Source organism: Podarcis gaigeae (assembly GCF_964106915.1).
Source record: "Podarcis gaigeae genome assembly, chromosome: 13".
Taxonomy (NCBI): Eukaryota; Metazoa; Chordata; class Lepidosauria; order Squamata; family Lacertidae; genus Podarcis; species Podarcis gaigeae.
Genome location: NC_139689.1, coordinates 17,179,987 through 17,205,995, shown reverse-complemented (window position 1 = coordinate 17,205,995; position 26,009 = coordinate 17,179,987). Strand labels below are relative to the sequence as shown.

Genomic DNA, 26,009 nt, shown 5'->3' with positions numbered 1-26,009 from the left:
TTGTTTTTTCAACTTCGCAGTATGTCACCAAACCACGATGTTTGGCTGCCGATACACTGCAGTGTTGAAAAGCTGATAACGCCGAGCCCTAACACAAAGGAAATTGATACAAATCCCCTCCTGCTTTTAAACTGCCACAAAGCTTGCAAAAAAAAGTCAATCATGGAGGCTATTTTGGAAATCAAAGAAACTTATTTACTCACAATTCTCTCATCACAAGGGATTGATAGAATTGTGGGTAAAATTAGAGCATTGAAAGAGAACGTAATAGATTTTCTCATTATATAGAAATATATGAATTTTTGTTAAAACCTTGATGTATTTCTGTAGTATGTGCGATGAAATAGCTCAGCTTTCAAGGGTGATCACATAAAAGCTATGGGGAGTTTGCTGCATAGGGTCTTACTTTCTGCAGCTATTCAACCCTTTTTGAAGCTAATCACAGTTTACCATGTCTTGTCTGAACACCGGCCTCCTGTTAGTCTTGTGCTCCATCAGCACCAGTCCCACACTTGTGAGTGATTAGAATAAAGCGGATTGCAAAACTAATTTCATTGCCTGCATAGTTTAACAAAAATGTTAAAATAGATCTATAGAACTGACAGGTTGCAACTGAAAACTCTCCCACAAATTGAGAGAGAAGGTAGATGGCATATATTTGAAACCTCATTAAAATGATAAGGGGTGAAAATGACTCTTGTGTAATTTTGGTGGTGGATCAAGAAAACAGGAACAGGAAAGCAGGGTTCTAAATAAGAAGGTAAGACATCTCATTACAATAATCCAAATCAAGTCTAATTTCAAGGTTCCTTCCGGTAAACCTGGAAATCTCTTATTTTTTTCCCTTTCCCTTTATATGTTTAAAGAAAGCTGTTAAGAGGTGATGGCTTGTCTAAAAATATCCCTATAACTTTGTGGAAGGGGGAGGGGAGATTTCCTGATTCATTAAGTCATTAAGCTGCAGAGCTTCCATTCATTCCTCACCTCTTAGTGTCTCTTCTTCACTGGAGTCCTGGAGATCCAGGATACATGTTTCTTTTTCACGTTCCATAAGGGAAGTCACAGCAGCGTTAGTACTGGGGAATTCTGATTGTGGGGAAAGAAATAGATTTGTATAGGGTGAGAGCATGCAAAGATGTCTACACCATTAAGACATGCAATGCTCACATGTGTAACCATGCCCCAGTTCCCTATTGAGGCTCATAAAAGAGCAACCCCTGCCCTGTACACATATTTTAGATCATCCTATAACACAAATTCCCTAGCATCTTACAGAACAGACATTCCCCACAAGTCCATATCAGTAGAGACATCTATACCATTCTTTCAATGGAGCCTACTAGAACAGTCGTAAGTTCCCCATATGACAGTTATTTAAAAAGAAAAAGAAAAAAGAAAACCAAACCCGCCCAATACCTCTCACATCAGAAATATTCCTCTAAAATTTAAGGATATTTTACACAATTAAAGGAAAGCTGCCAAAGCTGAGTTGGAAGCGGGGGGGGGGGTCGTTTCTCCTTAACTTTCCCCAGCCCAGTTCTTGCATTCCTGTCACCATGACAGTTTCCTGACTCCATTGCTGTTTTCTCTCCCACCCCTTCCCCAGCTCCTTTCCCTTCATCATCTGCTCGTACGATCCAGCGAGATGCTGCAATTGCAGCCACATCGAACCTTGTTCTTTGGCGTTGTCTCCCTTATGGGTCCCCTGCAGGCTTTGTTTTCATTAGTGGGCATGGGGATGCTGCTAGGTGTCTAGCTATGGAATCCGCTTGCAACAGGAAGGTCCCTTCATGATTAAGCCCCCTCAACAACGGTACTTCCTTCTGAGTCCTTTCTAGGCGTCGGAGACAGTAGAAGCTCTACGGTTTTAACTCAGTCACTTCCCGAAGTTAGAGCTGTCATACGACCCTCGTTTAAGCAAACGGCTAGAGTACATGGCAGCCCAATCGGATTATAATACATGCCCTTTATACGAGACCAAAGTTTAGGAACTGATTTCTGCTTGTGAGATTTTGAGTAAATCCCGTTGCTTCCCACATACGCTAAGCAACTGCTTGCTTTTGCATAGTCAACCCAGATTCCCCTTCTGAACTCCACTTTCCTGGCATGACAGCTGCAACGTGTACAGAGGAGGGAAAGCAAGAGGATCAAGGGTCTGGTAACTAAGCCTTATGAGGAGCGCTTGAAGGGGTTAGGTGTGTTTAGCTTGGAAAAGAGGCGACTGGAAGGAGATACAGTAGTCATCTTCAGATATCTTAAGGATTGTCACGTGAAGGAGGAGCATGCTTGTTTTCTCCTGCACTGGAGGGTAGGACTCGAACCAATGGTTTCAAGTTGCAAGAAAGGAGATTCCGACTAAACATTCGGAAAACTTTCTGACAGTAAGAGCTGTTCAGCAGTGGAACAGACTCCCACGAGAAGTGGTGGACTTTCCTTCCTTGGAGGCTGTTAAGGAGAGGTTGGATGGTCATGGATCGATCTGTCATAGATGCTTTAGCTGAGATTCCTGCATTGCAGGGGGTTGGACTGGATGACCCCCGGGGTCCCTTCCAACTCTAACATTCCATGATTTTATGATTCTATGACGATTCGTGTAAAAAGTGTTAAAACGGTAAGAGGGAAAACTGACCTGAACACTTAGGGTAGAAGATGGGAGTGCATGCCAATCCCCATACTTACGTTCCCGAGTCCCGCTACTACTGTTATACATCACTACACATCCAACAAATGTCAACTCTCTGTCCATCTATTCTCCCACAAATCTGGTACAATATCTCATTTCCAGAAGCTAAGGTTTTAAAAGCTGCCAATAGCAATGCAATTCCAAGCGCAAAAACGGGTGGGGGTGGAGTGGTGTTCTGGGACCAACAAAAGGTTTATGACAATCCTTGCACTGTGTTCTGTGAGATATGACAAGTGCCCTAAACTGCTCCTGTAAAATCTGCTCTGCATATCCTGGCATATGCCACATCCAATTCTGAGTCAGCGTGGAATTTGTTCTACATGCTGAACGCGCTGTGTCCTCTGTCAATGTCATGTGTCCCATGAAAACTGTCTCTGCACCCCGCGGGAAACTGAGCCATATTCTTCCTTGCATAATGAAGCTAACCTGTTACGAGCGTTGAGATGTACATAGGAAGTTGCCTTCCACCCTTGCTCCATCCAGCTCAGCATCGTCAACACTGGCTGGCAGCATCTCTCCAGGTTTTCAGACATCTCTTCCAATTCTACCTGGAGGTGCCAAGGACTGAACGTGTGACTTGAATAATAAGATAATGACAACAATAATAAAATTATTGTCGCCACCACTAAAGGCGACTGAAAGTTCCCTTCCATTTCCAGGAATGTTTTTACTTAGCAGGCCATTGAACTATTTTTTTCCTCTCCTCCCTCCAAAAACTCATTTCCTTTGGTGTCGTGTCTTTGTGACCGTCAGCTGAGGGCCAGGGACTGTTGAGAGAGACCCCAGCACGGCTCTGCAAAAATCATAACTGGTATTTGCAAGCTCCAGCCTTTGGGGGATTAAGTGTGGGATTAAAATGCATTATATAGCTCTCTATATATTGATATCTAATGCATTTTAATCCCACATATATGTATGAACTTCTATCGGTTTTGGTAAAGCCGGAGAATACTTTGGTTGCTAGAGGACAATCCTCACCCCACCCCCGCGCGCACACACAATGCGCCTTTCCACCTCGCCCACTTTAATGTTTGAGAAGAAAAAGTGGAGCGGGGAATAACGAGAAACGGGGGGGGGGGGAGGGAGTAGCAGCATCTCGCCTCACACCCACCCCGCCCCCTCAACGGTTGCAGCGGGCGCTCCGCCCGCCCGGATTAACTCCGCCCCCTATTCAGGCAGTTTGGTTGATTTTCCCGCCTTAAAGCAAACTGTCGGTGCGGGTGTCGCGCGCTGCCTGCTCCAGGCGGTTGACCGAACTGTTTTAAACGACCAGTTATTATTACCTCATTCTTAACGGAGGGTAGTTTCTCTCGCTTCTTGTGAGCGTCTCGCTTCTTGACACTTGATCTGGGTTGACGGTTGAACGTATATGTTCCACGTTTAACGGGCTCACGTCCCCAGTTGTACTCCGAAGTAGCTAATCCGGAGCAACTGTCACCCACCCGCCTCCCGTGCTTCATTTTTAAACACAGAAATGGCTCAGAAATCCCAGTTCTGCGTGAATAGGTTGTTCTGGTGAATCATCGTCATCGTCCATGGAAAAAAAGTCACAGCAATAAACCTGTCAAGTCTTTTAAGGTGGCCACAAAACTCGTATTTGCTGGAACATAGATATTTTCCTCTGGAATGTGGAAGAAATGCGCTGGGCTCAGATTCACTCTCGTTAAAGGTACTGTATGTTTCGCTGCTGCCTGAGCCCTTCTCAAAACAGATTTTGGGGCTCAACCCCTTCTCAAATAAAGCCCTGTCTGGTTCAATGCAAAAAAAAAAAAAAAAATGTGCTAGTGGAAATCCACTCACTGTGTTAACACCCTGGATGTAGTTATATCTTAACCTCTGTTTAGCCGGAAGTGAATCTCACTTTTTACAATTATGTGGCTTATTCCATGTAGCCTACACATCTTAAAAGGATTTTGTGGGTGTAGTCTGCATACCATCTCCCAAAGTATCTTAGGATGTGTGACCAAGATCTGATGCGCTTTGCATGTTTAACTATCTCCTTTATTAAGATTCAGTACTGAAGATGAGAACATGCTTGCAGCACTCTTCATACCAAAATATCCACAATGGAGTAGAAATAATTTAATTTGCTACTCATCAATGTATACCATGCAAGCCCTACCAATAACACGTCAGTGATTCAAAAACCCAACCAGATCCCTCCCAAGGAAGATCATCTTCACCATCTTCCACACCATCTGAACCAAATGAGGCTGTGCAAGTGCTGGACCAATGTCTGGAGACAGTAATGGGCTGGTGGATGAGGCCCAATCAACTGAAGCTGAATCCTGATGAGGCGGACAGAGGTGTTGGTGAGTGGTTCTCATGTTCAGGTATTGGGGAGACTGTATGTTCTAGATGGTGTTGCACTTCAGTCTCCAGCTGAAGGAGCAGATCCATAGCTTGTTTGGGAGTCCTCCTGAATCCAGTAGTGTCACTGGAGGCCCAAGTGACTTCAGTGGTCAGCAAGGCTTGTTTCCAGCTACTGTACTGTGATAGCCTTGCTGCAGCACTCCAAATTCTAGTACACTTGCAAACAGATTACTGTAATCAACATGGGACTGTGCTTTTGAGTCAGTTTAGAAGTTGCAGCTGGTGCAGAATACAGCCAACAGATTTGTGATCAGTGTATCCAGCTGGAATCATATAAAACTGATTTTACACAGAAAGCACTACCAACATGCTTACTAGGTCAGATTCAAGGTTTGAATGCAAACATATAAAGCCCTGAGTGACTTAGGTCCCAAAGAGGTGTAAGAGCACCTCTTCCTATATCCACTGGTCTGGGCTTTGGGATCTGCTGAGGAGATGCTGCTTGCGGTCTCTCCCATTGACAGGTAAGCCAACCGTCATCTGGTAACAGGGCCTTCCCAGTGGTGGCACCCTGCAAAATGCCCTCCCTGAGGGTAGGGACAATGAGCTTGTGGCCCTCCAGATGTCATTAGACTCTAACTCCCATCAGCCCCAGCTAGCTTGGTAGATAGTTGGGGATGGCATGAGTGGAGTCCAGCAACATCTGGAGAGTCACAGATTCTTCTCCCTGCCTTAGAGATTGTGTCGTCACTTTCATTCCTAAGTTTCCAATGCCATCTTGAGACACATAGATCTGTTTTCACTCAGGCCTTTGGGAAATAATGGTGGGTTTTAGGTCAGAGGCAAGGATGCTGCTTTCTGCTATAGTGGTGTGATGGCTTGAATATTATTTTAAAGTAGGAATTAATGTTTTAAAATAGTTTTATTGAATGTAGTTTGGGAATTGCTGATATCTTAACTGATGAAGGATAATTTACAAATTAGTCAAATAAACAAATAAAACACTGCATTGCCCAGAGAAGAAGCCCTTCCTGATTATAGTGCAGGGTTGTAGAAGGTAAGCAGATATAAGCCTTCAAGCAGCCAGATGATAGAGATGAGAGCAGTTGGTGCTCCCTTGTCATATCCAGCAATGGACAGCACCAGTTTTTTGTATTCTGCTAGACTCTCACTTGGTGAAACAGCTCTTCTTTCTCTGTATCATTAGAATACTGATTTTTTGATAGTATACTTTATGAGGGTTCAGAAATTGGGTTTAATTAAAAGTGTTTACAAAGACAAAACTAGATCACCAAATAAATTATTCAGCTCACTGGTAGCTAGGCAACAATATTTGTTCCTGAGCAAACTTACCTCGCCTAATCACTGTCTAAACCAGATCTTTACCAAGTACAGTGGTACTTCGGGTTAAGAACTTAATTTGTTCTGGAGGTCCATTCTTAAACTGAAACTGTTCTTAACCTGAGGTACCACTTTAGCTAATGGGGCCCCCCGATGCTGCTGTGCCACCGCCACCCGATTTCTGTTCTCATCCTGAAGCAAAGTTCTTAACACAAGGTACTATTTCTGGGTTAGTGGAGTCTGTAACCTGAAGCATCTGTAACCTGAAGCATCTGTAACCTGAGGTACCACTGTATGTATGTTTAAAATCAGTCTCAGTGGGGACAGTTTTGTCCATGTGCAAATATAGCTTGTCAGCAAGGAAAACTATGTAGTTGCTAAGTTATGGATGTGTGACAGGGGGCCTCCCAAAGATTTTGAGGTGAGATACAACGAATTAACTAAACCACTCTATCACTGTTGGTGGGCAGGATGTTCTGTTTTGACTGATGGCGTTGATGCTAATGATCACTTATTTATTTATTTTTTGTCTTTGGAGTCTCTTGTTCAAAAATTTTGAAACAATTCAGAAGTCTTATGTGGCACTGTGTTTCCATCTTCTGCTAGTATAACTGCTTACCTATGGTTTGTCAAGTGCAGATGCCACCTTTTAATTTCATCCAGTCCCTGGGCTTTACCAGTAGGCTCTTTACTGCTACCCACCACCATCTCCCCGAAGTGTCAGCAAGGAAAGTAGTCACTTGGGCACTGTTAACAGCCGGTGCTCCAAGCATAATCTAACAGCAGTGCACAACACCCTCTCTCCTTTACAAAGAGAAAGGTGGCGTGAAAAACAGCTAGTTATGCTGCTAGTATCTTGCAAAGGTAGTTTAAAAGCCTTGTCCCACCTACCTTTCTTGTTCCACTGGAAGAATCCCTGCAAGAAGAAAGCATTTCTGGTATTTTCAGTTATAGTATTATTCATGTTAGTAAGTAGATCCCAACCTACGTAGCCAGGAGTTTCAGGAGATGGCAACACCCAAACACTAACTTTTTGAGTGTTTCAATATACTTATTCATTTATTGCATTCATTGCACAATTAATGATTGTGTATGTCCCCTGAATTTTTTCCCCTGTGGGTCATTGGCCCTGGACAGAAAAAAGATTTCCCACCCCTGGCTTATTAAATGCTAGAACCTGCATTTGAGACAACATTGAACATTCTTTCAGGTTTGTTGATCATTATCTGGGAAGCTTACATAGATGAACATTTAAGAATATAATAAGAAACAATGGTAACAAGTATGGGGTTCACAGCTTCCTTAAAATCACAACCATGCCCTCAATCCAAGATGCATTAGCAAGTCAAGACCCTCTACTATTGCCCTGTATAGATGAGACACAAATTCTATAAAACACATTTTGTGGAAATTCAGGTCCAACAACTTGAGCTTTTTGAAACAGAAGTTAGCTGCAAAAAAGCTGTGTACCCACTAGTAGCTGGCCCACACATAGTTTAGTCTGTTTTTCCAGTGTGTGGGTCTTCACTCCTCTGGGACTGATGAGAGAATCTGGGTTGCAGGTCCCATTAAATACCTTAGGCTGAAAAGAAAGCAGCACTAGGAGAGGAGGTGTTAGGGTCTTATATGGGCTTGAATCAGCACAGGTGGATGTTGGAATCTCGGTGGGTGAGGAAAGAGGAGCTCAATGATTGTTTAAAGAAGCATAGGCAGGCCCTAATGAGGTTTCTAGAGTTTGATCTAGTAACATTATCTAGGGACAATATTTTATAAAGTTTGAGAAACACTGCAATACTTCATTTATTATAGTGCAAGAACACATCCACATAGTTTTCCCTTTCTGAGTATGAATCACAGTAAATCAGGTATCAGCCCGCTCCATGCCCCACCAGTGAACAAGTTAATTAGTTTTTTTGAAAGAGGCACTACTTGCAAAGTGCCTCAAAGATTTCCAGAGTCCTCTTAATCTCCCGGATTTGTTTAGCGAGGGTATGGACAGGTTGCATGGAGCGGTCCAACTCCTCGCACCTTGCCATCAGAGTGTACATCCCTTTGATGCTCATGTCCACAGATTCACCCAAGCTGTCTACAGCATCCCGGTAAGTCTGGATGTACCCAACGCTGAGGGCTGTCATGTTCTGGATAGCGCTGTTCAAGGCTCTTAGCATCTGGTCCACCTTCTGTGCCACATCCCTAGTGAGCCTTTCCAGATCCCTAATCACTTGTGGGTCAATGGGAGGTATATCTGCAGTTTTGCCCCTAACAGACAACTGCGACGACACTGATGATGAGGAGGTGGGTTCTGTGTCATCCAGACTGCCCCGGGAGCTCATCTTGATCTTCATCTGCAGGTTGTTGGCCACAAAGTGTGTCAGGTCCCCGTCATGGCTCACTGTCCCTTCTAGCTCCAAAGCGCTGGATATGGTAGCCCTCCTACCTTCCTGAGCCTTGGATGCTCCATACACTTGGCTTATCCCATCCAGGCTATGACTGTCCAACAAACGGCCTCCAGCCATCCTTTCGCGGGCTGCCACCCTCAGCCTCCTGGATTCTTCCCCAGCCACAGACGACGACGAGGAGGAGGAAGACGTTGGGGTCTGTATATGCACCTGAGCCATTATATGCTGTCCCTCCATTATGCAATATAGCAAGAAGATCTAGGATGCGACAAGTATAAATCAAGATGAAGACGCTGAAGGAGAAGCTTCGGAGGAGACAAAAAAAGACACCAGAGACAACGCGCAAGAGGGATTCAAGTTGCCCATTTCCTGCATCTGACCACCAGGTGACCGGTCGGCGCCTCTAATGGGCGGAGAATCCTCAAGGAAGAGGCGGAAGATGAGAGTAGGTTCGCTAGGGAGAACAAATGGGAGATTCTCATTGGTGCCTCTCACGTTCTTTAAGAGGAATAGCCAGTCAACGTGAAGCAAGAGGCGTATATCGGGCGCTCTATGCTCGGTCAAGCTCTTCTGCCGGAAGAAGTCTGACGCAAGATAGCGTTCTCTATTTGCCAGGGGAAAGGAAGGTTGGTATCAAGATTCACCAGTCAAAAAATTGGGAAGTGTTAAAGGCTCCCGCAGGGCGGTAAATGTCACCCTACTCTGTTGTAGCGGCTTGTCAGACCGAAATGCCAGTATGTTCAAAACTGAAGCTTAGAGATAACAAAACCTGCACTTCCAAAGGCAATATGTATTTTTAATTTACTGACGTAGGCTGCAATCCTAATCTCAAATTAGCTGGGAGTAAACCCAATGGAATTCAATACAATTTACTTCAGAGTTGACGTGGTTAGGCTTGTGTTCTTACTCCTGGCGGGAATTTTATGGGTTTGGTTTTTTTTACAAAATTGGACCCCACCGACAAATTTTGAAGTGTCTGTACACCAGTTCTTCTTTGTGTTGAAGGACAGAAGGTATGAAAACAAACTTCCCCTGAACTATATGTGGAGCTGTCATTTTCAGAACGAATAAATACTCTAAAACAGTAACTTGGAACCTCAGGACCATTATCCAAATAAGTACACCACCTCCTTTCTGATCTGCAAATTGTCCCCACATTTGTCCCATTGTGTTCTTAATAGGACCAAAGGAAAAAGAGCCATCCACTCCTATTCCAGGTAGAACGGCAGAGAAGACCAGCCTGACCTAAGCTTGACAAAAGGACTTGCTTTTAGCTCACCACTTTGTTTTGTCTTTGAAAAACTGCTTTCCCTCCTGCTCCCTTCTTTGTGTGTCCTTTGTCTTTTTAGATTGCAAGCCTGATGGCAGGACACCTCTCTTACTCTTAACTGATGCAAGTCACTATGTGAGACAATGGGTTTTATCCAACTAAGTTCTATTCAGAGTAGACCCATCGAAATGAATGAACCTAATCATCATGTCCCTTAGTGCAATGGGTCTATTAATGGACTAGCTTTGGCTGCAACTCATTAATTATCTGAAAAATTGGATAGAAACACTAAATACATAATCGGTCAGATGTAAGTAGGCAGGGGGATTCCTTTTCATGAGATTTCCCCCAAGGAAGGTGAAAGTAACTTGGGAAACTGAAAGATGTTATTTTCCTTCAAAACAGGACCATTTAATAGCATATCGTATTGCTACATTTCCTAGGCAGGTGCTGATGACTGTAGATAAGGAGGGGTGTGTGTGTAAGAAGACAATGCTTAAAGAATAGTTCCTAGCCTTGAGAATTGAATCTGTTAATCCTGATTCACAGTTCCTTTTTTCCCATCCACTTTCCTTTGCAGTGTATCTACTAGATACTTTGGAAAGTTGTTCATTTGTTGTTAAAGTGAAGTAACTGCTTATGTAAACATCACTAAATTGTGGTCTTGAGCTATTGCACTGTTATGCAAATACAGTTCTAGCTTTCAGATGTTAAAAAAAAAGGAAAAGTAACTCGCTGTTCATAATTTTCTTTGCAAATGTTAGTGTTGTCCTCACAACAACCCTGTAGGGTAGGCAATCAGTGATCCCATCTTGCAGACTGAGGAATTGAAATGGAAAGATTGTAAAAACTGTGCCTCTAGTGAGTCTACAATTGAGTGAAGAGTTGAACCAAGGTTATCTAGGTTCATTGTTCGTTATCCCTATTCCCCTCCCCCCATAAAATTGTCTCTTGCTATTGGAAACACTCTTCCATAAATGCATTTTTAAAAGTACTAAGTTAAGTTCTCTTGAGTTTTTTATTTGGTTTTTAAAAATTAATTCAAGCATAAGTGATACCTTTCTGTCAGAGAAGCCAGTGAAGTTGTAAATGAAATCATGGCCTGAGGGTGGTTTTAATAAAATAATGCTACATATATTTTCTTTTAAAGAGCTGCCTCCTGTATGACAAGGACAGACCAGTTCAGCAGAAGATAATATATGTTGCTTAAATTCAGAGCCGAAACTCCTTCTAGCCTCCAGAAAACTCTGTAAGATACCCACCTCACTTTCATCATCCATTAGAAATGTGTGGAGGAGGAGCCATAAGTTGAGCCCAAGAAAGAGCAAAATGAGTGGTAAAGAATTCCTGTTTCGTAAAAAGAGTGCAAACGATGTTTCAAGGATTTTAACACCACAATGAAGAAATGTTTCCTGTATTTTTTCCCTGTGGCAACAAAAAACAAAGCAAAAGCCAACTTTCTGCTGTGGGACTACAACTGATAGCTTATGTCAGGCATGTCCAACTGTGATCTACTCACAGTATAAAAAAACCTGGCAGTGATCTACCCATTGTCATTGGAGGGAGGAGGCGCGTGCGTGAGGTGGGTAGATTGCCCAGAGTTGTTGAGCTTTGTCTGTGGAGGATTGCCCAGAGTTGTTGAGCCCAGAGTTGTTGAGCTTTTCTGCCGTAGGATTGCCCAAAGTTCTTCAGCATTTATTTGTTAACTTTTGGTAAACTTTATTTAATCCTATAATCGATAAGGGTCCTGTCAGAAAACAGACAATGTGAACACTGCCCAAGCCATTTCCAAGGTGACATGGCACTATTCCTCTATGAACTAGCACAATGCATGGAGGGGGTGTTCATAACCTGGCTCAACGGTAGGGATAGAGAACCTGTGGCCTTCCAGATGTTGTTGGATCAGCTCTCATCAGCCCCAGGCAGCACAGCCAATGATCTGGGACACCGCATTAGAGACACCGCAGGTTCCTAATCCTGCCCTAGGGCAAAGATTGAGGCATAGTGTATTAACATTGCTACTGGAAAATATTGACTGCAGCACCACTGTTGTCATCATGCCTTTAATACATTGTGAATGCAGAGAGACATTTTAGCACATTCACCGCCTGGGAATACTCATTCCCCTCCATGCCATCTACCCCTCATATTAATTGGTTACATGGCCACTACAAGTGCTGCCTGCAATTCTAGTTTTATACCTTCCAAATTGCATGTGCAACTTTGGAGCATCCAAACCCTTTTTTATTTTTAAAGTGGGTTTTCAAGACCACAAACTCCCCAAGCTGACCCACAGAATATGATCAGCCAATAATTTCTTTGAGTTAAGGCTCTGCTCTGGAACCTCTTCTGAATCTGCTCCCTGCCAAGGGGACACTGCATGAACCCAGGTAATGAAGAATGCTGTTCAGGATATACTGAATTCATTTTCTTCACCACTGAATATTCATAACCAAGCTATACAATTCTGGTATTAGACTGGAGGATTTGAGGGTTGGTAAACATGGTTCAAGGCAGGCTTCAGTTCCAATAGCACTCTTTTCAGAGGTCTATCCTTACAGTGCTCCAAGTTTAGATTTATCTTTCTCCCTCCAAGACAGAACCCCTTGTCACATGTGGGAGTTTCTGGGACAGCCCTGGCACATTTGTTTGAAAAAACCACAAAGCCTGACATCGTGCCCACAATTCTTTCAGTCATCTGGTTCCTCTTTGATGTGCAGAGAAACTGTTGATAGTTCTCTCCTTTCTACCTGGGCCTCATCTGACTCTTCCTTTTTCACCCATGAGAGTGACCCCGTTTCTGCAAATGGTATGTCATTCTCCCACTGAAGCTCTGACTCTTCTTTTACCTCAGCATCCCATGTCCCTGGAGGGAGCACCACTACCTCATCAGCTTCTTCCTCCATGTCATTCTCTGTATTGTTCTCCTCTTCTTGGGGTTGGACAAAAGGCTCTTTGTAAACCCTGATGTCCATTGGCTCACTGCATGTGCCAGAAAGCAAGGCTTCCTTGGTGTGAGTCCTCAGGTGCTTGGCAAGAGCAGCCCGTTGGCTGTAGTTTTTGTTGCACTGGAGACAGGCATAAGGCTTCTCGTGAGTGTGAATCCTCTGGTGCTGGACCAGCGTGGAGCTCTGCTTGAACCCTTTGCCACATTCATCGCAGCGAAAGGGGCGTTCCCCTGTATGGGTGAGGTGGTGTCGCTTGAGAGCTGACATACCACTAAAACTTTTCCCACACTCTTGGCAGCTGTACGGGGACTCACCAGTGTGAGTCCGGAGATGCTGAGTCAGCGCTGAACTCTGACTAAAGCCTTTCCCACACTCCTGGCATTTGTATGGCCTCTCGCCTGTGTGAAGTCTCCGATGAGTTGTGAGCACCGATTTCTGGCTAAAACTGCGCCCACAATCTGGACATGGGTAGGGTGTCTCTCCAGTGTGTATCCGCCGGTGCTGTGTCAAGGCAGAGCTGGCAATGAAGCTTTTTGGACAATCGGGGCACTGGTAGGGCTTTTCTCCTGTGTGTGACCTCTGATGCTGGAGAAGGGAATAGCGCTTGGTGAAAGATTTACCACAGGCTACACACAGGTTGGGTGGGCCCTCTTCAGAGTGAGTGCGGACATGTTCGTTGTAGAGAGCCCGTCGCATGAACCGCTCGCCACACTCCTCACAGGCAAAAGGACGCTCACCAGTGTGAATGCGACGGTGTTCAGCTAACGTGGTGCTCCGGCAGAAGTTCTTGCCGCAATCGTCGCAGCGGTGAATGTTCCCACTACCTAAACGTCCTGCAGAGGCAGTTCCATTTTTTCCACCACTACCATCAACCTGGTGTGAAAGAAGATGCTCTACAAGCAAGGAGATCTCTCCAAAACGCTTCCAGCACTCAGTACATTTGTATGGCTTCTCACCTGTATGGGTGTTCAGGTGCCAGACCAGGTGAGCTTTGGTGCTGTAGGTGGTCCCGCAGTATTCACATCGGAATGGTCTTATGCCATTATGAACTCGTTGGTGGCGGGTCAAGTTGCTCTTCAGCCGGAAGTTCTTGCCACACTCCTGACATCTGTAAGGCTTCTCTCCTGTGTGGATACTCTGGTGACTGGCCAGTGCGGACTGGACAGAGAAGCAACGGCCACAATCTGAGCACTCGTATGGCTTCTCCCCTGTGTGGGTCCGCTGGTGGGCAAACAGTTCACAGGTCTTGACAAAGCTCTTTCCACAAACACCGCAGATTACCCTGCCTACTCGCCGATGCTTTGCTACTGAGGTTGCTAAACTTCTCTGAGATTTTATTCCTGATACTACATCTTCCCTTTTGCTTGCAGGTTTTTCAGCTGTATCCATCTTTCTGTTTCCTAGTAGAAAGAAGAAATTCACATTGATTCATCTACCATCAATCCCTAACGACCATCAATCCTCACATTCTGCTTCCACAAGTCTTTCAACCACCATAGTTCCATCTATTCTGCATCATTTGCTGCCAGTTAGTCTTTAGATATATTTTTTACCAAGTCCTCATCTTTTTCCTTCCTCTCTGTTCTTTCTGCATTGGCCTTGGGTCCTGAATGTGGGCACTACTGCAGCTTAGGCCAGTGCATATGAAAAGAGCCTTTCTCAACCACAGTGAATTTATTTTCTCACCTCATTGTGGTTTCCAACCTAGAAAGTGTATGATGAGCTAGACAAGCCTCTCCATGACAGCTATTATGAAAGTTGCTGCAGGCCAGTAAGACAAGACTCCTGAACTGGCCCACTTCTGAATAAATATGGCCCTTCCACAGGGTCTCATTCTCAGCATAATATGCTTGAGTTGTATTTATGGACTAACTCAGCCACAGGCAAACTCCGGCCCTCCAGATGTTTGGGACTACAATTCCCATCATCCCTAGCTAACAGGACCAGTGGTCAGGGATGATGGGAACTGTAGTCCCAAACATCTGGAGGGCCAGAGTTTGCCTATGCCTGGACTAACTCATCATTCCCACGTCTTTTTATCCTGCTACCACCTCTTGCCCAGATTATTCCATCTTCCTAGCCACTCATCCTTGACACTCCTTCACTGCTGGCAGCTGTGCTTAGGATGTGGTTTGGGAGAACAAAGTACAGAAGACCCTCAAGAGTGCTGGAAGTAGCACAGGTTTCTAGTTTCCTGTTCCTGACTCTGGTGTTAAAACTAGCATCTTGAACTGGGGGATGCTCCTTTTAATAATAGTTACTGTGCAGTGTCTTAACTGTTGAGATGGTGATTATTAATAATAATTAATACAGTGCTTCTTTAACTTTTTTTCTCAGGGCCACACTTTTAAAACAAAAATTTGCTCATGCCATTTTTTTTTATTGCTTAGAAATACATTGGAAAACAAAAGGAAACAACTCCTGTCAGTGCTTGATTTATAGCATAGAACACGACGACTTTATAATATGATCATGGGGCATCCAAAACGTTTTTTAAAATGCAGCTACATAAGAACATGAATCATTCTCAAAATACAATTATAAATGAGCCTCTTACATATGTACCTTAAATTTGTTTACAAACTCAGTGAGAAGCGTAAGCTCACTTTTGCCAGGTAATTTCATTTCTCTTAGGTCTAGTCTGAGATAAATGAACTCTCATCTCATCAACACAAAGAAGCCTTTCCCTTTTCTGAACTTTCATATTTGCCAGAGTTGAAAATCCCTGTTGTATGCCATTGAAAAGTTCAGAAGAATAGCCATGCTCTTGAAGAGAGGCATGGATAATGTTTCTGGTTGTACATCCCCTTCAAAATATTTTGATACTAATACTATACTATACTATACTATACTATACTATACTAAACTGAAATGTTTAAATATTTCTTTGATTGTCCTTGAATCTTCTTGCCACACTTCCATCCTCTCCTACCACACCAGTGTGGAGTGCTACATCCTCTGAGAACCAACAAATTAATAATATATTTTTTAAAGGGAGACAGTCAAGACCTGAGCCTACTGTATTGACAGTGATTGTACCATATCAGTTACCTACTTCTGATGTTTTAATCACTGTGTGCTACCCCTCCCACCAGACCTCACTTTCTCCATTTTACCAAGTGATCTTGGAGCTGTTCTGTAGTTCCTTGAAGCTAGAAGGCTATTCCTTGCCTCAGAGCCTGTTTTGTTATGTTCCTTCCCTCAATCCATCTCAGGAGTTACAAGAGGTTTGCGGATAGAAATGCCCTGTTCAAAGGAAAGAAAAATTAAGAGTAAGAGTTTATTGGGACTCAAGATGACTTATTCTTAACAACTATTTCCTCATGGATAAACTAAAAGCAGTTCTCAGGGTATTTTTAGGTTCCACATCATTAGCTCGTAATTAACATTTTCAAGCTTGCTTCCAGAATTGTGAAAGCTAGAAATTACTTTATCCTCCTTCGTTTGCAAAAAAATTAATAAATGAAGACCAGCTGAAAAGATCATCTTCCCAACAAAACCCTGCAAAAGCGTTATGTTGTCTACTATTCCCCCCCCCCTCAATTACTATAGGCCATACCGCCCAATCAGAAGGCCGTCCTGCTTAGGCTAAAGAATACAGGCATCAGATACCTGGAGGATGTACTTAACAGAAGAAAAGAACCCTTACCTGGAGAAAAGGAGTCTATTAATTCTCTTCTCGGTGTCTCTGTAACTACATTCCTAAACTGTAACATGGTGTGCTTTTCCTTGGCTGAAAGGGACAGGTCCTAGCAGACTCTAAAACAACAAATAAAGACCTTGTGGCTGGGAGACATGTCTAACGTGAAAGATTCTCATGACCCTCCCCGGTCTTCTGCCACAACACGAGAAAACAACTCTACTACTAGTCCAGTGTTTCCCATTTAGCTCATGCTACTAGCCTACAGCCTCAGAAAGGGCTTTCATCCTTTTTCATATCCTACACTTCCAGCAACTAAGATGGACAGCTTACCTGGGTCAGGCTATGGCAAAGGCAAGTTATACCAGCAGCCTTCTTCCTTCACTACATACAGCAAAGCAATATCCCTTTGTGAGGCCACATTTCTCCCAGGAGAAGCGGCAATCACCACCATCATCTAGGAAACTACCCAACCTGCAGCTATTCCAGCTTGCAAACTTCTAACGTTTTATTTCTAGCAGACAAAATCTCATATCCAATAATCCCAACCTCCCAATATCCCAGCTTTGCTGATGCCCCAAAACTCACAGACTTGAAAAGTAAAAATGTTACAAATAATAAATAAAATAACCCCAGCTCTGGACTTCCCATCACTCACCAGGCTATGCATGTTGACAGCTCTTGCACTTTGTGATCCCATAGCTAAGCTTTGTTGTAGGCTTGGGGCAAACAGGGAGGGGGGATGCTGCACAGGAAGGTACACTTAGCACCACCTTCCCCCTTACTGCTACTTCCATGTCTCGTCTAGCATATAAAAATCTCACTGGTATTAACCCCTAAGATTGCTCAAATTTCTTTCTTTACAATGTATGTACAATACATTGATCAGCTAATAAAATATATTATACTAAATACATTATGTACAGTATTTTGTTTTTATGTGAGAATTCAGCGACTTTTCTTTCATATTTTTGATTTAAGCAATGAAATACCTAATCCTGATTCTGCTAAATTTGCTTCTAAATTTTCAGTATCTCACTCTCCATTCCAAGCGTAGGAAAATATACCAAAATGGGGAAGTTTCTCCTGGCATTTCTCTTTTTCAGCCTCCTTCTAAGGTGGTGGAAAAAATGTTGACTTCTTAAATTTGGTCCATCAGGCTGTTATTGAAGCCAAAGGATGAAGGGTCAGTTTTTAAACATTAGTATCCTTAACATACAGTTTATAACCCTGCAATAATTATCAGTGCAATCCAATATTTGTGGACACAGAAATAAGCCTCTGATAATTGAATATGGGATTTTAGCCCCAAGCCTTTACATTTTAATTTTTTTATTTAGATTTATATCCTTTCCTTCCTCTAAGCAGCTCTTTCCCTCCATTTAACACCACAAAAACCTTGTGAGGTAGGTTATGCCATGAGACAGTGACACACCAAAAATCACCCAGTGACCTTTTATGATCAATAACAATTTGAACTTGGTAGAGGTTGGACCCTGAACATAGATTCTGTGATGCTTTTGTGTTTTTGTTCAAACTAAACTGCAGTTTTGTGGTGGTGTTTCTAATTCATTGCACTGCGTGCTTTAACACACAATGTTTCCCAGCAGCCCCCGAAAGCAGAAAGGCCTCCTCCCAAGAATTGCCTAGATTTTCCATTCTAAAGGGTTAAATTCACAGAAATAGGCTGGGCACCTTTGCTGGCATTGTCGTAATAAAGCTAGAAGCGAGTAAAGGCACAATTAGGATGAGAGAGCTTATTTGTATGTGGCGTTGCACTTGAAGAGTTGGAAAAGGCTGTTCAAAACACAGTTGCCAGGATACCCCTTGTGTTGCAGGGTTTATATTTAATTTGTGTTGAAAAAAATATCACTGATTCATGGTCTGTTTCTGAGTCTAGTCAAAAGCATTGGTACTTACCTTTAAAGCCCTACATGGCTCAGTAGACAGATACCTGTTAGACTGTCTTCACCTGGATCAGTCCACAAATAGACTGAGGCTGTCCTCTGAGCTTCTCTACTGGGTTTACCCCCGGTCCAACATAAAATATATCATGGCCAGGGAGAGTGCCTGTTTGGTGGTGGCACAGGCATTGAAACCCCTTCATCTGGAAAGCTCACCTAGCACCTATGTTGTTTATCAGTTCAGCACCAGGCAAATAAATACCTTTTTCTTGTCTCAGGTTTATTTTTTTTATAAAAAAAACCAAACAAACAACAATCCAAGTATTCTAAGCCATGGTGAAATTTCTTACCCATTCTTCCCCTCTTGATTATTTTTTATGTGTCATCAATTACTGGTTTTTCAGATTGGCTGAAATATTTTTTCCCAAGCCATCCCAAGAACATTATTTATTGAAGACTACAGGTTAGAAATGTAACCAACCCCCCCCCCAACAAATAAATAAATAAGTTGTGTTCCTAAGTCACTCTATCACAATGCCTTTGTCTGCCATGTGTGTCAGCAATAATCTTAGGGGGGAAATAAAAGAAGTATGTTTTTCCACTCTTCATATTACAGAACTGAAAGACTCTTAGGGTGCTGACATTTCCTTTAAAGCATGAAAACCAATCCATTTCTAGCCTTCATGGCAGCAAAGAGAAATTTGGAAGACATGGGATCAGTGCCTGGTGGGATCAGAAACTAGATTTGGGCTTGATCAGAACTTTCACTGGTCATAGGCTAGCACTTCAGTACTAATAGATGCTTACATGTAGCTTGTGGGTTTGGGGGAAGCAGAATAAATAATTTTACAAAGCTCTATGCGATTTGGAAAAGGCTATAGTTCAGTGGTTGAGCACATGCTTGGCATGCAGAAGATCCCAGATTCAATCCAACATCTTCAGGTAGGGCTGGCAGACCTCAATCTGAAACTGTGGAAAACCGCTACCAATATCATCAATACTGAGCAAGCTATGAGACAATTTCCTATGTTGCTTAGGCTCTAGCCCTACACTCACTTGGGAGAAAACACCATTGAACTGAATGGGGCTTGCTTCTAAGATTGATAAAAGATTACACTTCCATTTAACATTATTTATTTCAGGTTAGTGTGTGTTTTTTTGGGTGAAAAGTTTTCTTTTAGCACAGAACATATACAGCCCAGACCCTAAGTCCCTAGACCATGGAAGATGGTAATATATTTCTCACTGTTAACAGATTGATTAAGGTAGTAGTGTGTGTGTTTTCCTGGGATACTGCTCTCTCCTACAAAGCTGAATATTAGCCTGAAGATTGTCCATGCACTATTAATGGCCAAGCAGAAATTTCATATGCACAAATGAAGTTCACTGTGAACACTTGCTTTGTCAGTCTGAGGCTGCTTGAAGTATGTGGCTTGCCTTGCTCTGTAGGCTTCTATGTTTCAAGACACAGGTGTGTAAAAAGTGTCCTCATAACCTTTCCTAGTAATCAGGAGTGACCAGGTCTATTTAGGGACCAAATTTTGGTTTAGATGTTCTACAAATACTAGTAAGAGTCTATGAAGTCTAATGATCTTAAACATATATATATGACATATACGTTTTTCCACATACATACCCTCTGCCTTAGGAAAACAAAAAACAGAAGACCATCTTCTATGCATCCATTCCCACAATGGATACATCCTCATTCCTTCAAGTGTCTCTTTTCCGGCCAGAAGGGGGAGCTAGTGACACAAATCCAAAGCTTTTGTGTCTACTGTACTGCTACTTGCACCAGTGTGAATGATTTCCTTTCTTCAATCAGAGCCTTGACTGCTGACCTGATATTATTTTCCTTAACTTTATTACGTAGGGATAAGAAAATCTATTCAAGCTCTTGGTGCATCCTGGAATTGATTCTTTTGAATAGTAGCATTTTAAAAGAGAAGACGAGTGATTTTCTATTTTCTTTTTTCCAAGGCAGAGGTGAGGAGAGAACAAAAGTACTGGGTGAGAAAGCTAGAGGGAATACAGAATATGGAGGGTAAGTCTAATGAGCTCACATCCTGCTTGTGGGCTTCCCATAGGCAAGTGCGAATAGGATGCTGGACTTGATAAGTCACAGGCCTGTTCCAGCAAGCCTTGTATGTTCTTAGTATCTTCCTAATGCCATCCTGTGGCACTGTAGCAGGAATGGGTAACTTTTGACCCTCCAGTTGTTAAGACTCCAGTTCCCACCAGCTCCAATCAACACAGCCGGTGGTCAGGGATGAGGAGAGCTGTTGTCCAGTGACATCTGGAGGGCCAAAGGTTACCCATCCCTGCACTAGAAACCCATTCTGTCCTAGAAATCAAGATTGCCACCACAAACAAACACGCGTGCACATGCACATACTCTGCAATATTATTTACTCCTTTCCTTCACAGCAAGAGCAGGAACAGATCTTTGGAGGTGAACATAGTATTCTATGGAAGCAGATCCAATCTTAGTTCAATACAAGCATTTCCCCAAACCCATTAAAAAAATGGAGATCAAAATACACCTCTCCATTCTGATCCATTATTGATTTAGTCACAGATAAATCTCTCTCCTGTACTCGGGCTTTGCTTTCTGATCCAGCCAGAGATCCTGGAGGGCTACGGAAGATTTGCTGTTCAGCTACACCACTGTCCGGCTACGTCCAACAGCTGGTGCCACACTCAGTACAAGTATAGGGTCCCTCACCCAGCACGGAGTCTTCTTGAAGGCCAGACTCCAGGCGGAAACCTTTACCACATTGGCTGCAGATGAGAAGCCGGCTGCCCTCTTCCCCATCGGTATCATTGTTGCCATTGGAGATGCTGCTATTGGCACACAGGGCATTGTGACCGGACCCATGAGGGCTGCCACCATCAGTGCTGCTGGCGTTTTCATAGAGGAGGCTGACGTGATGGGCACTAATGCTGGCGTCATTGCCAGCTGTATCGACGCTGCCAAGGATGTCATATGCCAGGCTAGCACCGCGGGCATTGGCATGAGTGCGGCGGTGGCGAATGATGTGGGAGCTAAGCCGAAAGCTCTTCCCGCACTCGGTGCAAACATATGGTTTCTCTCCTGTGTGCACCCGCCAGTGGTCCACTAGGTTGGAGTGATGGGTGAACCTCTTGCCACACTCAGCACAGCCGTAAGGCTTCTCACCTGTGTGGGTGCGCCGGTGGTTGGCCAGAGTGGAGCTCCCAGAAAAGCGTTTGCCACATTCCTGGCACTGGTATGGCTTCTCCCCTGTGTGGGTCCTCTGGTGGCGAGTAAGGCAGGAACTCCCGGTAAAGCGCTTGCCACACACATTGCACTGATAAGGCGTGACTCCTGTGTGGCTGCGGCGGTGCAGGTTGTAGTTGGAGCTCTGGGAGAAGGCCTTGCCACACAGCTCACACCGATAGGGCCGCTCTCCTGTGTGAAAACGGCGGTGCTGGAGGAGGTTTGAGCTGGCCGTGAAGGCCTTGCCACAGTCTCCGCAGACGTAAGGGCGCTCCCCAGTGTGTGTCCGCTGGTGCTTGGTGAGGGCTGAGCTCTGGTTGAAGCTGCGGCCACAGTCATTGCAGCGGTAAGGCTTCTCACCCGTGTGGATGATCTGATGCTTGGCCAAGTTTGAGCGACGGCTAAAACTCTTGCCACAAACGCTACAGGTATTGGGGTGTGAGGAGGAGGAGGGCACCTACAGGAATGGAGGAAATGATTAGGACAGCTTAGCCTGCTGTAAAAAAAGGCACTCTGGGAACAGATATGAGGCGTGCTAGCCTGGAAACTGCCACATAAACAAGTCATTCTTTTTTTAAAGAAGGAGTCCATCTTTGTACTGTATCATAGTTTTAGAAATCATCTTTTGATAAGAGCAGGAACTAAAGTGTATTAAGAGTTGGTCAAAACCAGAGGTCAAAGTTAATATATGCTTGGCAAGCCTCTCTTTTGGCTTAACAGGCTGCCGATGATATAACCTGACCTACTTGTAAAGGGAGTGTATATTGTGTGCAAGTGAAGTGGGGATGGCAGGAGATTAGACAAGGCTAAAGAGGGTCCCTTGGGAAAGATGGAGGGCACAAGGAGAAGGGGACGACAGAGGATGAGATGGTTGGACAGTGTTCTCGAAGCTACCAGCATGAGTGTGACCAAACTGCGGGAGGCAGTGGAAGACAGGAGTGCCTGGCGTGCTCTGGTCCATGGGGTCATGAAGAGTTGGACACGACTAAGCAACAACAAAAAAGAGGGTCCCTACTAGTGGTGGCCCCAATGCTACAGCAGTGTGATAAGAAAAGAGGCATGTGGCCAAATTTTCCCTTGCTGGTTCTCTGGCCATATTGTTAAGGCTTCATCTTGATGCCAAGCCTTTTTTGTGAATCTTGGATTCAGCATGTAGACATTTTTTTCCCTTTACTATTCCTTCATTGCACTCTTGAGTTTCAGTGACTTACAAGGTCCTAACATTAGTAAGATGTTGTCCTGTACAATGCCAGAAGAATTGCCAAATACCACTTCTTTCATCATCGTCCCCCCTGCCATACAGCTGCCAAGCCTCACCAAAAAAAGGCTAACATCAGGATGCAGCCTTGGCAGTCTGGCCCCATCAGTGCCATATATTTAAAGCAGTATCGTACCACTTTAAACAGGCATGGCTTCTGCCAAAGAATCCTGAAAATTGTTAAGGGTGCCCAGAGTTGTTAGGAGACCCATATTCCCATCATACAGCTACAATTCCTATATTTCCTTGGGAAGAGGGAATGGCTCTGAGATTTATAGCTTTGTGAGGGAACAGGGGTCTCCTAGGAACTCTCAGCACTCATAGCAAATTCCAGTTCCCAGGATTCTTTGAGGGAAACCATGACTGTTTAAAGTGGTACAATACTGCTTTAAATGTATAGTGCAGATCAGGCCTCTGACAGGAGAAACCCAACATTCCCAAAGATCATGGAAACAGTACAATAGAACCACCTCACCCCCCCACCTCCATCTACCACAAGTCTCTCCTGACTTTCCCTCGGCTATGCTACCCCCAGTACTCACCAAAATTCCATCTATCGGGATGGCGACTTTTTGCATCTCGAATTCTTGAGCCTTCTGCTCCTCCACCTCAGCCTTCATCTCTTCCTCAGATGGCAAGTCCTGCAAGGCAGTAGAACCAAGATGGAGCAAGTTTGGCCAAGACAATGATTTCACTAGCCGTTGCAAACGTAGTGCCCTCCACATGTTTTTGACTACAATTCCAAACCAGCTGTGAGGGCTAGGGCTGATGGGAGCTGTAGTCTAAAACATTTGAGGGGCCAGTTTTTCAAAGGCTGAGTTAAGCAATCCTTCCCCCCCCGAAAGTTGGTCCTTCTTTCCCCTCACCCAAATAAAACATCTCACCTTCCCATCTTCATCTCCACTCACTGGTTTCCCACCTGCGGAAATCCTCCTCACCTCCACTTCAAATTCCAGATTCTCTTCCTCATCTTCTTCCTTCTTCACTCTTCTTCTAATTATCAGTTCTTTCTCACTGCCATCTTCCATTATTAACCTATTCTGGGAGAATGAACACTCTGGCTAGAAAAGGCAAAAACAGCAAAAAGTGAGCATTTTTACACGTATCTTATCCCTCTAGAGTCAAATAGTTCTCAAATGCTGAGACAGGCCTAGATGGCCTTAAAAGCCCACGTGAACCAGAGATTACCAGCCTTTTGGAGGCAGTGAGCGCATTTGGAATCCTGCAGAAGTACCATTGGTGCCCATCACAAAATGGCTGTTATGGCTGTTACTGTGCAGAAGAGGATGAACAAATGCAAAGAGGTACTGAGCAGGAAGATCAAACAGTCTCATACACTGTGGATTTTGAGGGGATATTTACTGAGACCTTTTGTGGGCACCATTGGAGGTACTGTGGGTACACTGGCAGCTGCTGCACTGGTGACCCCTGCACTAAACCAAGTACATCTCATCAACAGTATAGTGTGACCTGTATGATCCTGGACAGCCCTACTGTGTTTTACTGTCCCAGGAGGTCACCAAGCGTCATCACAGATGGCTAACAAGTCAAATGTTGTGCATGCCTAAGGCTAAGGAGGTAAGAAATGGTTGCCAGGGGAGACACCACTTTGTCAATTTCTCCTCACAGGATGGGTTCTCTGCAGCCAACTCAAACAGCCATTTTTAAAGTATCGAAATCACCACCGGGGCTGACTTTTGCCAAAGGAAAGCAACTTATAGAAGAATACTGAAAATGATAACCATATATGTAGCACTCAGCATGCAGAATGTGTGGGGTTTTTTTGCTTATAGGTAGGCCACTGAGCTTCCTGTGTGGCAGTTTTCTCACACTATCCACTGTACTAGCAAAAAGCAACAATGTGAGTACGTAGCCCATTCCATAGTGTGCCACAACTGCTCTTTGTTCCTTTCCAGCTCTCCAATTCTTAGTTTCTTAAGAGAAAAGAGCAAAATAATTCAGATTTTGCCTTTAAAAGTTGAAGAACAATACTCTTACAGGCAAGATCTTGTTTTTATCTCTAATGGATTCTCTTATTCATTTAGCGGTGGCTCATTCTTCAGAAATTAGCAGACAACACTTTCCATGGGATATAGATATAGATAAAAATCACTGTGATGAAAAGTTGGAGCAAAGAGTGCTTGTATCTGGCAAAACTGTTTAACATCCATTTCTGTCATGTTCCAAGTCTTGGATACCCAAATGGTTTCCACCTACCAGGAGTAGAGATGACTCACATTCACGCCTCTAAAATTCCCTTTTCCAAGTTGTGGACAAAATATAACCAGGCCAATCACTTCAGTGTACATGCTGGTGTGTTATGTTCCAGAGTACATAAGAAAATCTTATCCAGCGTGCTATGGCAACTCCTGATTGATGGATTCTCTTCTCTCTGCCAACCCCATTATCTTATATAGTAGCAAAGATGGCGCTGAACTGAAATTTGTCACCTATCCGTCATGTTTATCATCCTCCTTGGGACAACTATGCAGTTTGTAAGTAAGTTATGCAACCTCCTTTTAAGACTCTTTTCTGTAAGTTATTTATGCCACATTCACACCATACATTTAAAGTGGTACCATGCCACTTTAAATAGCCATGCCTTCCCCCAAAGAATCCTGGGAGCTGTAGTTTGTTAATGGTGCTGACAGTTGTTAGAAAAACACTATTCCCTACAGACCTACAATGCCTGGAGTGCTTTATCAATCTGTAAATCTGTATTCAATTCTAATATCAACTGAAGGACGGTGGCGGCAGCAATCTTTAAGTAGGGAGACGAATGACATATTTTCTCCATAAAAATCCAAATCAAGCTGCTTTTTAAAAAGGCTGGTTGGAAGGCTGGCAATGCTAATGAAGAATATTATACGTTAGAAAGGGGTGCAGATGTAAACAGGAGCACTTTATACAGTGTATCCTTTTCTGCTATACAGTGGTACCTTGGGTTACAAACACTTCGGGTTACAGACTCCGCTAACCTGGAAGTAGCACCTCGGGTTAAGAACTTTACCTCAG

At 43.7% G+C, this 26,009-nt stretch overlaps 4 protein-coding genes across 14 annotated transcripts in view; 1 reads left to right on the top strand and 3 right to left on the bottom strand.

Moving 5' to 3' along the window:
- The window catches only part of LOC310830788 (uncharacterized protein), a 32,980-nt gene that overhangs the window by 3,533 nt on the left and 3,438 nt on the right, over window positions 1-26,009 (bottom strand). Inside the window, exons 5-9 of the mRNA XM_083710627.1 lie at window positions 23,933-24,055; window positions 23,537-23,635; window positions 21,178-22,193; window positions 1,672-1,718; window positions 985-1,086 (exon numbers count right to left, since the gene is read on the bottom strand). Coding sequence (XP_083566753.1) covers window positions 985-1,086; window positions 1,672-1,718; window positions 21,178-22,193; window positions 23,537-23,635; window positions 23,933-24,055 — 1,387 coding nt within the window. The remainder of the gene's footprint in view (window positions 1-984; window positions 1,087-1,671; window positions 1,719-21,177; window positions 22,194-23,536; window positions 23,636-23,932; window positions 24,056-26,009) is intronic.
- The window catches only part of PRR14 (proline rich 14), a 46,059-nt gene continuing 23,948 nt past the window's right edge, over window positions 3,899-26,009 (top strand). For 2 of the 6 annotated variants that reach the window (XM_083707401.1, XM_083707409.1), the window contains exon 1: window positions 3,899-4,995. The gene's annotated coding sequence lies outside the window, so the exon portion shown is untranslated. Of the gene's footprint in view, window positions 4,996-20,478; window positions 20,543-25,448; window positions 25,494-26,009 lie in introns of those variants that run through there. The other 4 variants (XM_083707408.1, XM_083707406.1, XM_083707407.1 and 1 more) reach the window with 4 other exon arrangements.
- On the bottom strand, window positions 7,785-9,358 carry LOC310829272 (BLOC-1-related complex subunit 6-like). Its single transcript, XM_083707561.1, has one exon. The coding sequence runs from the start codon at window positions 8,971-8,973 to the stop codon at window positions 8,263-8,265; it is 711 nt and encodes a 236-aa protein (XP_083563687.1). The 5' UTR covers window positions 8,974-9,358; the 3' UTR covers window positions 7,785-8,262.
- LOC310829204 (uncharacterized protein) overlaps window positions 12,054-26,009 on the bottom strand; it is a 119,905-nt gene continuing 105,949 nt past the window's right edge. The window contains exons 1-4 of one of the 6 annotated variants that reach the window (XM_083707433.1): window positions 17,253-17,495; window positions 16,604-16,713; window positions 15,994-16,200; window positions 12,054-14,354 (exon numbers count right to left, since the gene is read on the bottom strand). In XM_083707433.1, coding sequence (XP_083563559.1) covers window positions 12,697-14,343 — 1,647 coding nt within the window. In that variant the 5' untranslated portion in view covers window positions 14,344-14,354; window positions 15,994-16,200; window positions 16,604-16,713; window positions 17,253-17,495 and the 3' untranslated portion in view covers window positions 12,054-12,696. Of the gene's footprint in view, window positions 14,416-15,993; window positions 16,201-16,603; window positions 16,714-17,252; window positions 17,496-26,009 lie in introns of those variants that run through there. The other 5 variants (XM_083707436.1, XM_083707435.1, XM_083707437.1 and 2 more) reach the window with 5 other exon arrangements.